At 32.8% G+C, this 17462-nt stretch overlaps 1 protein-coding gene across 1 annotated transcript; it reads left to right on the top strand.

Annotated features, from left to right (window-relative positions):
- The first annotated feature begins 6093 nt into the window (after positions 1–6093).
- LOC110700321 (F-box protein CPR30-like) lies at positions 6094–13893 on the top strand. The gene is made up of 3 exons (XM_021877844.1): positions 6094–6342; positions 11255–11312; positions 12220–13893. The coding sequence occupies exon 3, from the start codon at positions 12220–12222 to the stop codon at positions 13816–13818; it is 1599 nt and encodes a 532-aa protein (XP_021733536.1). The 5' UTR covers positions 6094–6342; positions 11255–11312; the 3' UTR covers positions 13819–13893.
- Positions 13894–17462: the final 3569 nt, after the last annotated feature.

The following is a 17462-nucleotide window of genomic DNA, read 5'->3' as shown; positions in this document are numbered from 1 at the left end:
AAAAACACAATATTGTAAACATAAAAACAAACAAATAAAGAATCTCTATAGAAACAAAGGTTTAAGCTTTAATTTCTACCGGTAATAACCAAACAAAGCCCTTTCACAACTTACGTGTAAACAGTAGTTAGTTTATCAAGCTTTACAGAACAAGTATAAGTTTTCGACTTATCTTGAAATTTCACATAACATTTTTTCAATTTCAATTACACGGTCATTCAAACTTTTTTTTCTCATTTATTTATTTATTTAATAAAAAGTTTAGGTCAAGTTCTTTTCCCATCTTTCTTGTAATCATATCGTATGGACCTCTTTACTCTTAACCCTTAACAACCACTAGATTACATATGATTAAAGAGTTGCTAAAGTCAACACGACTTATATAACATTAATATAAAATTAAAATTGGAGGAAGTAATACAGTAATTAGTTTAATTTGTCAAACGGAGTTCCAATAGAAACTCCAAACACATATATATTGATCACATTCATATCTAAATCTTTTTTAGACGAATCATATTAATTTGGAGGCAAACAGTTATCATTGTTCAATTTGCCTCTACTTTAAACGGCAATCATCTTTTATGGCCTATATTAACGTAGTCAATTTTTGTAATTTACTCAAAAATCATGAGATTTAAACTTTTAGCTAATTGTCGTCAACTGAAGGCATGATATGCTAATTATTATCTTTGCCCTTTGCTTTAGCTGACAAAAAGGCTAGATTAATATCGTTAGTACTTAATAAATGGACCATTATTTATTTATTTTATTTTTTAAAAATGAGATTAAAGTTGCTTTAATACTAATATTTGCTCATTTGCTGTAAGTCATAATGTCAAATTTTGACCCTAATGAACGAATAAAGGTACTTTACTATCTTTAGTATGAGCAATTGACTTAAGTTTAATATGTGACGGGTACTAGTGCAACACATGCATTGTCACGATAATCTACCCTACAACCCTACTACATTGTCAATCAATTAATCACCAATTCACCCTGTTTAAGATGGGATTAAAAAGTAATGCAAAAGTTATTAGGAAGTTTCAATTAATTATACTTCCTACGTCCCTTAATTAGATTCATACTTCTCTCTATTATGTGAGAAATAAATGTAAGATGTAGGAATCTAATTAAGGGACGGAGGAAGTATTGTAATTTAATTTAAATCCATTTCTGTTTTGCTTATGGTAAGTTTTATGTTATGATGGAATAATTATTTATTTTTACAAATTCTAATTAAAGTGAAATTTTTCCAAAGATAAAATCATACCCCATAATGTATAAATTGTAAAATGATGAAAGTACATTTGATCATAACAATTAGGAAGTAGAATTTTATGTTTTAAATCAAATGTAATTTATTTATTTTTTTTATTTTTTTTGGAAGGAGTTTGTTATTTGTTTTGTACCCTTTTATATACTAATCAAGTGAAATCTAGAATATCTCAATTCATGTTAAGCTCATCATAAGTTGCAAAATAAACATTATTCGAATACTAATTTCATCAACATATCCTTCACAATTTTGTACCAAAACTCAAGATACATTTGTTTGATTTTTTTTTTTTTTTTTTTATAATTAAAATAAAAAATGGTCCAAGAAATCAAACATTAACTTGGGAAAAGTTGAACAAATTTGTATAGTTCTATAAAAATGAACCGACCAAAAGCAAAGTTATGCAAGAATCAAAAGATTTACAACCCCAATTGAAATAAAGTCCCTTTATTTTTAAGAAGAGTTCCAGCTTTAGGGCACCACCATATAAACAAAAGGCCAAAAAATTAAAAAAAAATTCCCCTAAATCTCCACTATTGTACACATTATCTATCCCTTTCAGATTAATTTCTAACCCCTTGTTTTTAACCCAAAGTTTGAAAAAAAGTGAATTTTTTTTTTGCATGCGGAGAATATAAAGATTTGTGGGGAGGTCTCTTTGTTTGTTGGAAAAGTCTCAATCTATTATAACTTCATGTCTTACTATGCGTGCTTCTCAATTTTTCTTTTTTACTGCATGCTTAACTTCCATTATATTACATTAAATTAATTACCCTCATTTTCTATATATATGCCCTCTTTTTATTACATTGTCATTATATTATATGTTCTATATATATTACATTCTTTACATACACTACCTTATTGTAAAAATGTTTGTCTTGACATTGTTGCTCCATGATGAACAAATGGATAGAAGAAGTCTTCGTCATCAACATCATCACCACCATCATCATCATCATCAGAAGCTTCTTCTACGATCAATCACGAGTCGATGATCGAGCCAATGGATGATGAATCTATATGCAAGGGGAATTAAGCACTCCTGGTCCGAATTCTGAATCTAATCATCAACTACTAGCTACTAATATACGTACTACTCATCATTATAATTACTTATCTTTGGGTTGTTCTTTTTTCCAATATTGTTTAAATTTTGGTTTTTATTTCTTGATTTAATTTTATGAGTTGGGATTGTACTATTATCTAAATACATCTATATAAGCTCAATTCAATTAACCTCCTCTTTTATGGGTTTCAATTATTTCTGGTTTTGATCTCTTAATATATTATATTGATTGCTAATTTAGTTCAAGTTAGCTGTTTTTCTAGTTATGCTACAAAATATGTGATTTCATAATATAATTTTGTAAATAATGGATTGTTTGCCTTTAACCTAGCTCTAGCTAGCTAGGTTAGTTAGTTATTCAATATGAAAATGTTTAAAGGAATATATATTTTGCAGATATGTCTATATAAAATGGTCACATTTGAATTTTATTATACTTTTTTACCCTAGCCTTTGTTTAGATATTTACATTAGAACCATTTTGAGCGGTACCTAAAAATTATTACACATCATATTTTTGTTTATTGATGGCCAAACAGATTCTCATTAAAAGAAAATACTATGATACATGTTGTACATAAAAATATGAATAACAATTAGAGAATTGGATTTCAACATGAACCATATGATGAATCTTTTTATAAGTGTCAAATTAATGGTAAATTTGATCTAATATCATATTAAAATGTAATTATTTTTTATTATAAAGGGAGAATTGAGTTGTTTTAAAATAAAATTTTGCCATTGTACCAGTCTCCTGAGAAGTGAGAGCACCTCAATTTTTTTAAAAAGATTTGTTTTTACAAAACTTATATAACAATAAAAAATTGTCTTTATTAGTCTTCCCATCAAAAATTTATACTCCCCCGTATTTTTTTTAATTAAGTGTTACACTTCTCACTTCCGGCCGTGTTTTTTTAAGTGTTACACTTTATTTTTTGGCAAAAAACTACATTAAAATATTATATCACTAGGTTAGGTTCCGTGCCATGCACGATTATTGACAAAAAAAATTATGTACTTATATACTTATCAGTGATCATATATTGTAATATCTCGTTTTTAGTCATTTACTTTTGTCTATTTTAATTGTATGCTTGAAACGGATATTATGTTTGCCACATAAAAACTTATAGTAGAAGATTGTATTTTTTAAAAATATTTACAAAGATTATATTTTGCTATTCTATTTTTCTTATTAATTAGTTAATTGAATGTGAATATATAAAAAAAAAATTAAATATCTTTTCTACTAGTAATTAAATTTTACAAATAATTTCCTTAAATAAATTTTCTATTAAATATTTTTTAATTAAAAATACTAAGGACACACCAGAAACTGACATGTGTCATTGCTGATGTGTCTTTTAGTATATAGTTATTGATTGATTGACACTCTCATGATCCCCACCCAAACCCACTACTACTTTTTTTTTATTATATCTTTTTTTCTCACATACATTACTTTTCAATAAACTATTAACCCCACTATCTTTCTTGTACAATTTTTTTTAAGTGAATTGCTATTTTCCACAATGAAATTACTCAAGCTATAGTATTAAAAGACTTTTATAATATAATTCAACTAAATTTGACATATTTGAACACATTTTTTGTATTTAACTTTATTTAATTAGTTAACCTAATCATATTAGTTTAGCTTGTTTTTTTTTTTTATATAGAAATGACTAAATAAAATAACTTGAAAAAAACAGAATATTATTCATGATTTCATGGTAAATAACTTCAAATTAATTTTTAACCAAAAGATAGAAAGAAGAACGATATGAACAAAGATATATACGAAAGAAATTGCAGAGAAATATTTTCTCAACTCACTAAAACTTTCTCTATCTAGAGAGTTCTAATTTTACATTTGAAAGATTTGTTGTTATTGGTTGACAGAAGTTGTGATAGTTTCTCGTATAATGAAATTTTTATGAGAGAAAGAAAAAATTTTGATTAAAGCATGAAGCGGGATATATTTGGGATTAGTTTATTTAGTTGAGAGAAATTGTGGTATTTCTCTTACTATGTAATATGAAATATGATATGATTAGTTCAGTTATTGGATATCTTTTTGCCTTACATTGTTCTGATCATTTGAAAACTAACACGAAAATTCCAACCACAAGATCAGTTTAATTTCCCCATTTCCAACCCACTTTTATGTTTAATTTGATATGTTCATTTGTTAAAAGTGTTGCCTGACCTGTCCAAATCTAGATAATGCTCAACTGTTTAATAGCTTACAGAATTTCATATTAGGTAAGAAGAAAATATATTTAGCTGTGACAATAAATTTTTTAATCGACGTGAGGCTAAAAGTTAGAATTTATATCCAGCAATGAAACCTAATACTTTTACGCTTTACTAAAATAATTATAGGTTGACCCTGGTGATTTAAAGCATGCACTGTTTTAAATTTTAATCAAGAAATATGCATGCATGCAAACAAAAGATAAATTTATATAAAAGAAAAAAAAATCATAATCAAGAAAAACCTTCTATCAAAACTATAATAAGCTTAGCAAGAATCATACTATGAATGAATATTGCCTGTGACTTGTTAGAAAAGATTTTTGACGATTATTTCAAGTGGCTCCCAACACCTTATATTTATAGAATGGGTGATCGATGAAGTGTGTAGAAGACTCTATATACATGCTCTATAAATTATGCATCTAGAAACCTTAGGAGCATTCATGGTTTCTAGTGTCCTCCACATTTTTTCATTAACAACATCCTAGAATTATGTAAAAACCATTAAAGACATAATTAGTTGGTTTTATGAAATTTGGGCCACATTAAGCTAATAGATAAATACTATATGAGAAAGAATAAAGTATAATTATACTTATAAAATACAACTGTTTATAATACAACTGTTTATATAATGTTACATATGAGAAGTCGGCACACGTCGTGCCGGGCCACCGCGGGCTGTGCCTGGTGGTGACTCGTGTCAGGCCGTGCCATGCTGGGCCACCATTTGGCACACCTTAGCCCATGGCATGGCACGGCCCACACGTGTTTGGTGTGTCGGGCAGCAAGCCGCCCATAATTTTTTTTAAAAAAAAATTGATATATAATTTTTTTGAACAACTTTTAAAATGAGTATATTTAAATAATTTTATTAGTTTATATTTATGTTTTTGTATTATTATATTATTATTATTGTTGTTTTTTTTTTTTTTTTTTTATAGTTCTTTTACTTATTTGTTATAGCCATTTTTATGGCTATTGGAAGCAGCGAAATATAGCCCATTGCACAGGCCAGGGCGTGTCGCGTGCCATGCCGACGGGCCAAATTATCGCGCCGCCCACCATGCCCATACCGATTTTTCAAAACTGTGTTCACGGCACGACCCACTCCTCGGTCACCGTGTCGTGCCACTAGCGGGCTCTTGTCGGGCCGTGTCATTGGCGGGCTCGTGCTCGGCCGTGCCTCCATCGTGCCGCCCGCAGGCCAGCACGACCCATGCCCACCTCTACATATGAGTATTATATGATTATAACTAATAAATATCCAAAATCATTAAGATATACATCAACAAATACATAGAATGATAACACAATTTTCACATATTAGTAATGTAAGATATCATATTGATCAAGATATTAAGAGATATGTAAATACAACGTATTTGATTATATCATGCCTTATTGACTTATCGTACAACGTATTTGATCATGTCGTACCTTATCGTATTTTTTTTTAGTGTGATATGTTGTGCGCGTCTACTCCCCTTCTCCACCCCAAACCCAAACTTATAAAACCATTGTTCTTTAGTCTCACATTCTCACCACCCTTCAACCTACCATTTCTTCGCTGCTTACGCCCATTTCGAAATCCTGGCCTCGCTGACGACGCGGAAAGAGTAGCGAGGTGTTATTACCGGCAGCGACTCAGAGTATCGGCCGCTGAGGAGTGTAGTTTCCGGTGACGCAGCACTCAGTAAAATCTGAAGATCAACTTGGATATTTGCAGGTAAGCTTAATTTCCCTGTTCAATCTATCTCATTCTTTCGCAATTTACTATTTTGTTGCAAATTTATGCGATGTTTTTTATTTTAGTACAATTTGGTCATTTTGTGATTGTATGATTTGCTTATAGTTTATTTATGAGTTTGTTTGTGTATACGAATTATGAAAGGATGTAATTTTTTTTTTTTTTTTTTGGGAATTCAGTTGCAATTTGGGATTTAGGTTTTAATGGTGGATTGATATGATAAATTGATGATGGTTGCATTTGATTTTTAATTTGAGGATAGAAGTTTCTCAATTTTGTAAGTCAGAGATGAATGATGCTAGTCCAAATTTCAGATTGTATAAGGCTCTAATTGAATTCATCAAGTGAAATTGTGTTTTGGAGAATTTGTGTATAAATTAGGTTGTAATTGAATTTATTAAATAGAATGGAGAGAACCAAAGGATATTAAGAAGAATATATAAAGAAAATGGAAAGTCCAAATTCTCTTACTAGAATTCCGGGCTATTGCTACACAAGAGGCTGAAGCAGAAGTTGGAGAAGGCTCAAATCTTAGGTTTTAATATGTAATTAATCACGAGATTAAGTAAATGGTGTGTTCTATATCTTTCACATGACTTGGGAAATAAGGAGGAGGATGAGTGATTTTTATTCAAATGACAGAATTATGGTGGTATATTCTAGGAAAACCTTGTCAATACTATACCCATTACTTTCCTCAAAGACCTCTTGAGAAAGCAATGCGCCAATTTAGCTATAAATGGTGTGGAAAGCACAGAATTTAGCTTGGCTATAGTGTTATGAAGATGCAATATTGAAAGCTCTGTTTGCTATCTAATGTAGAATGAGACTGCTTGTGTTAATGGAGGGTCTTCGATCATTATGAGCAAATTGTGAGTCATTATTGAAAGCAATTAGAAGCTTTATTTTGATGTTTGAGGTGGCTTTTACTACATAATGTGCTTGCTTGTGGGTAGTATGAATAAGAGACTTGTATGTTGATTATGGGTAATTTTCTTGGATTTTGGAAATATGCTTCAATGTATATTCCTGATGTCCAGAAAGTTGGATTAGAAAAGGCTCCATTTCACTTTCAAATGGTAGCTTCTTCAATTCTATAGGATATCATGAATGTTTGTGCAAAAGAGACAATTTCCTTATTGATGAGTATGCTTATCTATCGATAAAGACCAAGTAAGTCTCTGTTTGTGGTATGTTAATACTAGAGTAGAAATAACAGAGCGTTTTCTTGTTGGTACTGTACATTTTTCTGATAATACACATTTGACATTTGAAATCTGCAATCGAGTCCTTATGTAGTCTTCTCTAAGTCTTTCTAGAGTCTGAATTAATGTTATAGTGGTGCTAGGCTGCTAGCAAAATGCAAGATGCAAGATGCAAGATGCAAAAGATGACCTTAAACTTTAATCATGAAGTTATCTTCATCAGCATTTCATGTTCATTGTCTTGCGCACAAACTTTAATTGACACTAGCAGTAGCTGCTGTTGCCGAAAATATTGCTGATTTTATTTGTTATTTGTCAATGTACTTGCAAGACTATTGACTTTTGTGGCTGGTTCACCAGAGGGGAAAGAATTTCTTCGAAAGAGGCAAGCTAAGTGAGTTCTAGAGGCAGTGTTTTAGATAAGGTTGAGGGACTTGGCTTGAAGGCTTGGTTAATATAACTAAGGAGCATTTACAATATTTAAGAGATGATGGATGAAATTCTCACAAGAATAAGGTCACTTCATTTACGGTTAAGCATGGCATTGATTTTTCTAATATGGGGGGAATGCATGTTGTTCCAGGGAGAATGAAAGTTCGTATTTATAAGTCACGAGTAACTATTCTTCTCCATTTTCGAGCTGAAGCTTTTCAAAGTGTCGTTGATCAACACTTACAAGAACTTGAAAAGCAGTTTGACGAGTAAAAAAAAAATGTTTTTTTATATATAAAAAAAAATTATATGCTTTAATCCAGCTAATCGTTTATCTTCCTTTGTCATAAGAAAATTTCTTCAACTTTCCAAAATTTCCGATGAATATTCAATTTTTGATTTGTTAATTATTATTTTTTGAACATTTGCTTATGAATTTCATATTTCGTTGATGACATTCAAAATGATGAGAGATTCGAAAGGTGAAGAATCTAAATGAGCTTTCATGAAACTTGTTGAGACAAGGAAGAGTGTAGCTCATTCGAAGGTCTACATGCTTTTGAAGCTGGTTTGCTTCTCCTTGTGGCAGTGGCCACTGTAGGAAGAGCATGTTTTGAATATTTTACGTAATATTTAAAATGTGTAATTGTGCTAATCAATTATTCAATGATTGTTTGCTACTACTTTAGAGAGCTTTATTTGTAGTATTGATGCTAATGTATATTAGTTCGTAAATACGAGAACTCAACATCAACAATTGTAAATAGATTTTGCAAGTACTATAAGGTTTTAGCTTGCTAGTATTTGACTTTTAATGTAATTTTTCATGAATTATCCATCTTTTTTCCCCCTCTTGTATATTATTGTATTGATTGTTGTTAAGCACTTGAGTTCAAAGTGTTTTCATAAATCAGTCAAATCACCATTGGTTCATTGTTTAGCAATAGCAGCCATTGCATGCCAAGAAGAAAGTAGAAAGGGTATTTCATCCTAACTTTTAGTGGTACATTTTGAAAGATCATGGAATTTGATTTCGCTGTTGATTGGGAGACTGATTTGTTGGGTTGTATTAATGGAGTATACTAATGCAAATTTTAGGGAGCTTAATGGAGTATAATTTGGAACCCCTGTGTTAGGAAATCTTAGTTTTTTGGCCTTTCCTAACTCCAATCATGGTGGTTTATGTAGTTGGGATTAGCCTTTTGGAATTTGGCATTTTACTATGTGAACTGCTGCGCTACCTTTGACCCCTTTGTTGGAATTAATTACTTCCTATTTTCCGTTTCCAAGCTAAATTTTAAGTACAATATGTTGCTGCCAGACCTAGTTAATTTAAAATCTACTCAAGGAGGATGAGCTCTTCGAAGAGAATAAATATTTGTCCTTTGAGTTGGTGGAATTGTGATCCACATGCTTCTGTAAACTGTATATTTCATTGAATTGGTGTGAGCAACAGAGAAATCTAGGGAGCTTAACCATAGGAGGTGAGTAGGTGATAGTAGAGGAGGTGGAGAAATATCAGACATAGTGCCAGTGATTGGGAACGAATCGTTCACTCTATTTATTAGGTACTCCAACAATGCATACATAGTCTGGATGATGAAAGAGTATGCTGTCCCAGGTGTTAGGAGTGAAAGATACTGATTAAATTTTGTTGATGAATACATAGTCTGGGTGATGAAAGAGTATGCTGTCCTGGGTGTTAGCATAGTCTGGGTGGTGCACAGATTTTGGTGGTCATAACCCAAGGTACATCTTGCTGTTAAATGTGGAGGGGTAAAAGTTGTATGATCTGATAAGGAAGCTGACCAAGGATCTTGCGAAAAGGAGTAGTATACTCTTTGCTTTAAAGTCCGCTTGCTAGGAGATCTTAGTGCTCTATGGGGTTGTAGGTAACAAGATGAGAATGTTGCATGCATTGAAGGATGAACTCACTTGCTACATTTTTCTAGAAAAATTAATGGAACCCGACTGGTGTTAGGAATCTCTGTTTTCGGTTTTCCTGCTGTAAATTATGAAGCAGAGTCTCATATCTGAGTTGTTGTTACACTCTGGTTCTCTTATCAAATCTGAAGCTGGAGGATTCTGTTGCTTTTGTAAACCTTAGACTCCTATATATCATGGTTACTTTACTTTTGTAAGTGTAAGGAGTATCATGTCGTAACATGGAACCTAAATCCTTCCCATCACTCTCAATCTTAACCTAAATAAGGAGAGAAGACAGGGGTGGGTGGGGGTGGGGGGTGGTGGGGGGGGGGGGGGGATGTTTGTGTGATTCAGGTCAACTCAATGTGCTTGTAAAAATAGTAACTCATAGGAAGAGAAAACTTCTAAAGATTGCATTCCATACTCTCAAGGGCTATGACAACCAAACTCTGTGTCTGCATACTGCCATCTTCTATTAGCTGAAAGAGGTGAAGGAACTTGGCATAAATTGGGATAAACCCTGTAGGCTTTGAGTGATTCAGTCCGGTGGTGGCATTTATGATTCCATTAAACTTCGAGTTTCAGATTAGTAGTCAAGCAGATTGGTTAAATTAGGCATCCAAAAAATAGATTCAATGTTAGAACATATTTTGTTATAGGATGTAGATAAAAGCCCATTAAAACTAGGAAAAAGCAAGCCAAGTTAACATTGTTAGTCAGAACAGTTAAGTTTGCATCTAATGAAATACTTGGCTATTTTGTGATTCATATGCATTGTTGATCTGTTGGTTATCATCACGTGTTCGTATCCATGGAGCTCTAGATTCTCTATTTCAATCCCCGGTCATTATTAGTTTCTAACTGATGTTTCTGTACGCCAGACTTATGTACTATATTGCTGTAGCTTGGCATTGTATTGTATATATGTAGGCATCATAAGATGTCTCATATAAAGAATCCCTTCTCTTTTTTATCTGGGTTTTGGATGTTACTCTGAATAGATTGTGACAGTAATGTGTAATGCGGAGTACACAATAGTTCCCGTGTATTCGTGATGCCATTACTTACTGGTACAATTGTACAATTATTAAGGAAAACTGATTATATTTGGTTGTAAACATGTATTGTTCTATTCAATGTGAAAAACATACAAATTTACATCATCTAGAACATGTACAAATCATTCTCTATAGTTTTGCACAAAGGCAAGATTATTTTTGTCTTGTACACTGTTGTTTTAATAATTAAGTAATTTGCTACATAACTTAAGTGGTTACAACTTAATGAATTTGAAACGACTTGGTTAATTAATCTCACGGTAATTTCAGCTGCAGGTCACCATGTAAATCTTGAGCTAGAAGGAACACGAACCTCCCCACTTATCAGGTAACCTCAGCTTCTTTTTACCTTACAGTTTTTCTTCATAACAAATGTGTAGAAAGATTTATAAGCTATTCGCGCATGATAGTTGATTAAATAATTGATAGGTAGTTTAGTAGATCAATATATGAAGTTATTCATTAAAATTGAATTGAACTAAGTTGATTTTGAATATTTCATCAACAAAATATGAACCGATCCTGATTAATTAAATCAGAATAACTTGTTTTTCACGTAATAGTGTCATACTGATAATGATAATATATGCAACTAGAGAATGGTATGGGCAAGGCATACACTTTACAACTTCAAAGGGCTCTTCTATTCTTGCTTAGGAGTTAAGATAGTTGCTTCTGACTTGGTAAAGGTGGAAAGAGTACACCGGTTCGAGTATTCGGGCTGTATTAAACAAAAATGGCTCTTCTCCTTTCCGAATATATACTTTTCTTGTTTGTGAGGAAGGCATAGGCTTGGGGGTTGATGTCAATGTCTCGAAAGGAATTTCTTTATTGCAATTAGTTCAAGTTAGAAATTTCACACAATATGCTATAGGAATATAAAATATGATTAAGGAAGGTACTTGGAAATCACATCAAAGTGTATATAATAAGAAAAATACATGAAACTTACATAAAGTCATAAAACAATAGTCAAAAATAACATCTACTCACCTCTAACTTTCTGACATTTCACTTGTTTAGCCAATCAATACTCGTCCATAACCCCCATTATCCTTAATCATGCTTTAATTAAATTCCACTCATCTCTTTCTATCCCTAGCTTATCAACCCTTAAAAGTTCTATAATTTGATTAATCAAGAAATTTAATCTTCGAAAATTTCTGCCCCTAAATAACCTGATGAAAAGGATAATCGTTTTTTGTTGATTCCTCATTCGTTTTCAATTGTTGTAGATGTCGAATCCTCGAACGGTGGAAGATGTTATTCAGGATTTTAAAGGTAGAAGAGCAGGGATGATCAAAGCTTTGACTAAGGATGTCGATGAATTCTATCATTTGTGTGATCCTAATAATCTGAATCTATGTTTGTATGCCTTCCCTAACCAACAATGGGAGGTCAACTTACCTCCTCCTTCTTCAGACCTTCCTGAGCCAAGATTAGGGATCAACTTTGTAAGGGACAGCATGACAAAACACGACTGGTTGTCTATGGTCGCGTTGCACAGCGATGCATGGTTATATGCGATAGCATCTTATTATGCTGCCAAGTATAAATTCGACAGGGCTGATAGGAAACGTCTTTTTAATAAGATCACTGATGTTTCTTCTATATGTGAGTTGGTTGTGGGTGGAAAGACAGCTAGGAAAAGGCCTAAGACTGAAGCTGATGGTTTGCCTGAAGACATACTCGTTGAAGAAGTACTTTCAAAGCTGCCAGTACGCGACCTCCTCAAGTACAGGTCCGTATCCAAGCTGTGGCGGTCTTTGATTGATGGTCCGGAGTTTGTTTCTACCCATCTTCAAAATTACAAGAACAATTCCGAGGTATGTCACTTGTTGGTTTTGTATCGCCCTGCTAGGAGTTGGCTAAGAGATGAACGAATCTTGGTACGCCGTGGTGATACCTTTAGGAAGGTCACGGAACTTCAATGTTTATATGATCATTTTGAAGGAGCTTATGAAATGATCAGTTACATAAATGGGCTACTTTTGGTAAAGAAGGGAAAATCAAGGGGATTTCGTGAAATTATATTGTGGAACCCTTCCATAAATAGCACGCTTAGTCTTCCTAATCCGATGTTAGAAGCTATGAAAGAGGCTACTTATTTTGTGCTTGGTTTCGGGTATGATGCCTCTCGCAATGATTACAAGGTCATAGCAATAATATATCCTCATGCCGAGATCAAGTACTATTTTGGGGAGCGCTATCGTGCTACCATCCCGGGCTTAGTACAAGTGTATACACTTGGTACCAATTCTTGGAGTAGCAACCTTGGTGTTAGTCCTCCACCTTATTGGAGTGCTGGGCAACAAGTTTTTCTAAATGGCGCGATACATTGGATAAACTTCGGACCAAATGTTACAAATGATGCTGATTCATGGTTCAAGGAAAAAGATTCACATATAGTTTCATTTGATGTTGAAAATGAAGTGTTCAAGTATTTTGATCTACCTAAGGCCTTAAAAACTGATGATGAACCAAAGGAGAAGTTTCCAACGGTGTTAGGACGATCACTTGCCGTATTTTGTGCTCATTATCAACTCCGGAATGATATATGGGTGATGGGAGAGTACGGTGTGTCGAAATCATGGAGCAAATGTTACACATTTACGTTGCAATTCGATAAGCTCTTGCATTTCAAGACCAATGGTGAATTATTGTTTGCTGTTGATGGGAAAGGAATAAAATCATACGATGTTAGAAGAGAAAGGGTAAGAGATCTTGCAAAAACTTACTCAAGGTCTTCAAGTTATATAGTTTTTAGTTATGTGGAAAGTTTGGTGTTATTTAAACAGGTTAATAAGCGGCCATTAGAATCAACCAAGCCATAGAAGCATATGATATACTACAACTTCTATTTCATTTGATGTTTCATTGTTTATGTATGTTTTGGCTAAGAATTTCAGATTTTGATTTTGGTCTTAAAATTTCATAGCGATTTCGTTTTCGGACATAATAATTAAACAGGCGGAGTATTATATTTGGTTGTTAACATTTTAGGTTTCCTACCTAATTTTTCCGAATTTAGGTCTATTTTAATCTGAATATTGATTTAATGGGATTGAATCATCAATAAACAAGATGTTTACAATGGTTTCATAGCAAAGTTCTTGCTTTGTGCTGTTTTCTTGTTTTTTGCCACGGAAAACTTGGTCCTTGTCTTTCTTGCACTCTAATCAGATTTCAATTTTCAAGTAATTTTTAAGGATTGCAATAAAAGGGCTTAATGTGGTGCAACCATAATATTGAAACCAATTTGGACAATTTGGTCATGTACGTATAAGTGGGGTTTCCATTGCATTGTCTTCATGTATTTTGGTGTTTTTGTAGTTTATTTATTATACTTTTGAAATCTTTTGCTATTTCTACTTACTAGCATGTTTTTGTAGTACAAGCATTTATACACCTCGTTCACTCGTTTGCTACACATCTATGTGCAAATTTTCCCTTATTATACAGTTCTACCATGAATGGCAAAAATGATCTCAAATTTTAAAGTATTTCATTTTTTGTTTTTCCCAAAATTTGGCGATTTAATTTACTTCTTGTTCTGATTGTGATTATTTTGTTGTCAAGGGTATTATTTTTACATAGAGATGATTTTACATTAGAAAATTAATTGCTTATATTGACAATAAAATGATAAATTGTTACACAGAAATGATATTGTGGCAAGACAGGCAACACTATTAACAACATTAAAAAGTATTGATTTCCTATTCCGTGGAATTATTATTATTATTATTAAAAGAGAGTAGTATTTTATGTGCATGAGTTAAATTTATAATAAGAATAAAAAACGTTTTTATTTTGGAAAGGTATAAGAGGAATTTAAGATGTCTATTGCCTAGGGTAGGTAACGAAGATTTATGAATAGAAAAAGTCTTTAGTTAAATTATAATTTATGCTAATTTTGCGTGGCAGCTACTACTCGTATCACATACAGTATTTAAATCTTGTTAGTTGTTACTATTATCTATTATAGGGTTCATTATTTCAAGGGGTTCTTTTGAAAATAATAAGTGTTTTCTAAGGGAAAAAAACAATTAGCATGCCTAATCTATATTTTCACGTAATTGCTAATACGTCTATTATAAAGTTTCATGATTGACTATTAATTTATGATTGGTATCATTAATATACAAATCTTGACCATATATTATGATAATTATCGTGGGATTCATTCAACGGCTAATTGGCCTCCATTTCCCATTATTTTAGAATTAAGAATAGGTTATGTCTTTTACCGATCAACTTTATCATTTTGTTGGCCGCTATTGCATGCTCTAGTTTAATTTTATAAGACAAAGATATGACATCGTTTCATTAGGTTGGGTTAAAAATAGTATTAAATTGATGACTAAACTTTCGGTCACAAATCGATAAGCACTCCATATTATATATACGGTTATACGAAGTAATTATTTTTAGATGGGTAGATAGAGGGTTGTAAACCGAATTTTATTATTGAAGGGAAAACTTGCGGGTTAAAATCAATAATTAGGTCAAGTCATTCTCTGATTTGAGTCGAGTTCGGTTCAAGTCAATAATTTGCGGGTTATAATCAGGTCGGGTCATTTTCAAGTCGAGTCATTTTTGGGTTCAAGTCGAGTCATTTTTGGGTTCAAGTCAGGTTCGGTTCAAGTTAATAATTTGCGGATTATAATCAGGTCGGGTCATTTTCAAGTCGGTTCATTCTCGGATTCAAGTCGGGTTATGTTCAAGTCAATAATTTGCAGGTTACAATCAAGTCGGGTCATTTCCAAGTCAAGTCATATTCGGATTCAACTAACTATAAATAGATAATTATCATTTTTATCAAGCTACTTATTTCCTTTGACTATAATATATATGGCAATATACTAGGGAACTATAGTCTATAATTTAGGAAGATAATTATCTTCTTTGACCATACAACAAATATATACTATATTTAACTCTTAAATTTGAGGATGATGCTCCTTTCTTTTGTTGGCCTGGACCGACTTGGTCTCCCAAGAAAAAATGCTTTGATCAACAATAATAAGGTGGTCTAAATTGCATTTAAGGTGATTTGAAATCGGGTCAAGAGCAATTTGGGTTGAACTTAGATTGGGTCAATAACAAGTCGTGTTAATTTCGAGTCGAGTTAGTAACAGATCGGGTTGAATTTTTGGGTTGAATAAGTAATAGGTATGGTAAAATTCGGGTCGGGTCAAAAACAAGTCGGGTTGAATTAGGGTCAGATCAATAACAAGTCGGGTTGATTTCGGGTCGGGTTTGTAACAGGTTGGGTTAAATTCGGGTAAGGTTAGGAACGGTCGGGTCGGGTTAAATTCAGGTCAGGTTAGTAACAAGTCGGGTTAAATTCGGGTTTTGAAGGTTTAAAACGGGTTTGGGTCAATTTCGGTTCAAGTTGGGTTCGGTGCAAGTTAATTAAACTGGCCGTTGTAAACCGTTAAATCGGTACAAGTTGTAAACCGACAAATTGGTCGTTTAAAAGCAAATTGAATGGTTCCACACACCTAATTGGACTCTCGGAGGGTATTAGGGACCATGGTATGATCACTATTTATTTTCATAAATGTTCGTGGTAGGCTTGAGTTAATGAAATCGGTGCAAGTTGTAAACCAGTAAATTGGCCGTTTAAAGGCAAATTGGATGGTTCTCCCCACCCAATTGGACTACCGGAGGGTATTAGGGACCATGGTAAACATTTCAGCAATTTTAATTTTCTGGCAAAAAAAAGTCAAAAATTTCCTAAACTAAAGGCTAATGCCCACGCTTTTCAAAAAAATTTGGAGGTTTCAAGACCTGAAGTCGCAAAGTCTTGAAAATTTAGGGAATACATCTTGGGGTCATATAATGCCATTTGAAAACATATATTATCATTATATGTTGTCATAGATGTTGGTGGTAGGCTTGAGTTGATGAAATCGGATCGGTGCATGTTGTAAACCGGTAATTAGTCGTTTAAAGGCAAATTGGATGGTTCCACCCACCTAATTGGACTCCCGGAGGCTATTGGAGACCATGGTAAACATTTCGGCAATTTTTATTTACATGCAAAAAAAAGTCGAAAATTCCAAAATTGAAGGCTAATATCCACGCTTTTTGAGAAATTTTGGAGGTTTCGGAGCCCGGTGTCAAAAAGACTTGAGATTTTAGGGAATATATCTTGGGGTCATATAATGTAGTTTTGAACCATTTATGATCATTATATGTTGTCATAAATATTCGTGGTAGGATGGAGTTATAATGAAATCGGTGCAAGTTGTAAACCGGTAAATTGGTCATTTAAAGGCAAATTGGATAGTTCCACCCACCCAATGGGAATCCCGAAGGATATTAGGGACCATGGTAAATATTTCGTCATTTTTTATTTCCGGGTGAACAAAAAATAAAAAATTTCCAAAATTGAAGGCTAATATCCACGCTTTTTTTATAAATTTTGGAGGTTTCGGGGCCCGTTGTCGAAAAACATTAAGATATTAGG

The sequence above is a fragment of the Chenopodium quinoa genome, unplaced genomic scaffold (genome assembly GCF_001683475.1).
Source record: "Chenopodium quinoa cultivar QQ74 unplaced genomic scaffold, ASM168347v1, whole genome shotgun sequence".
In the NCBI taxonomy this organism is placed as follows: Eukaryota; Viridiplantae; Streptophyta; class Magnoliopsida; order Caryophyllales; family Amaranthaceae; genus Chenopodium; species Chenopodium quinoa.
This window is presented reverse-complemented; position numbering and strand designations above follow the sequence as displayed.

What these genes read in the sequence shown, in the direction of transcription:
- LOC110700321 (XM_021877844.1), top strand. Translation starts at nt 12,220, where the DNA reads ATGTCGAATCCTCGAACGGTGGAAGATGTTATTCAGGATTTTAAAGGT.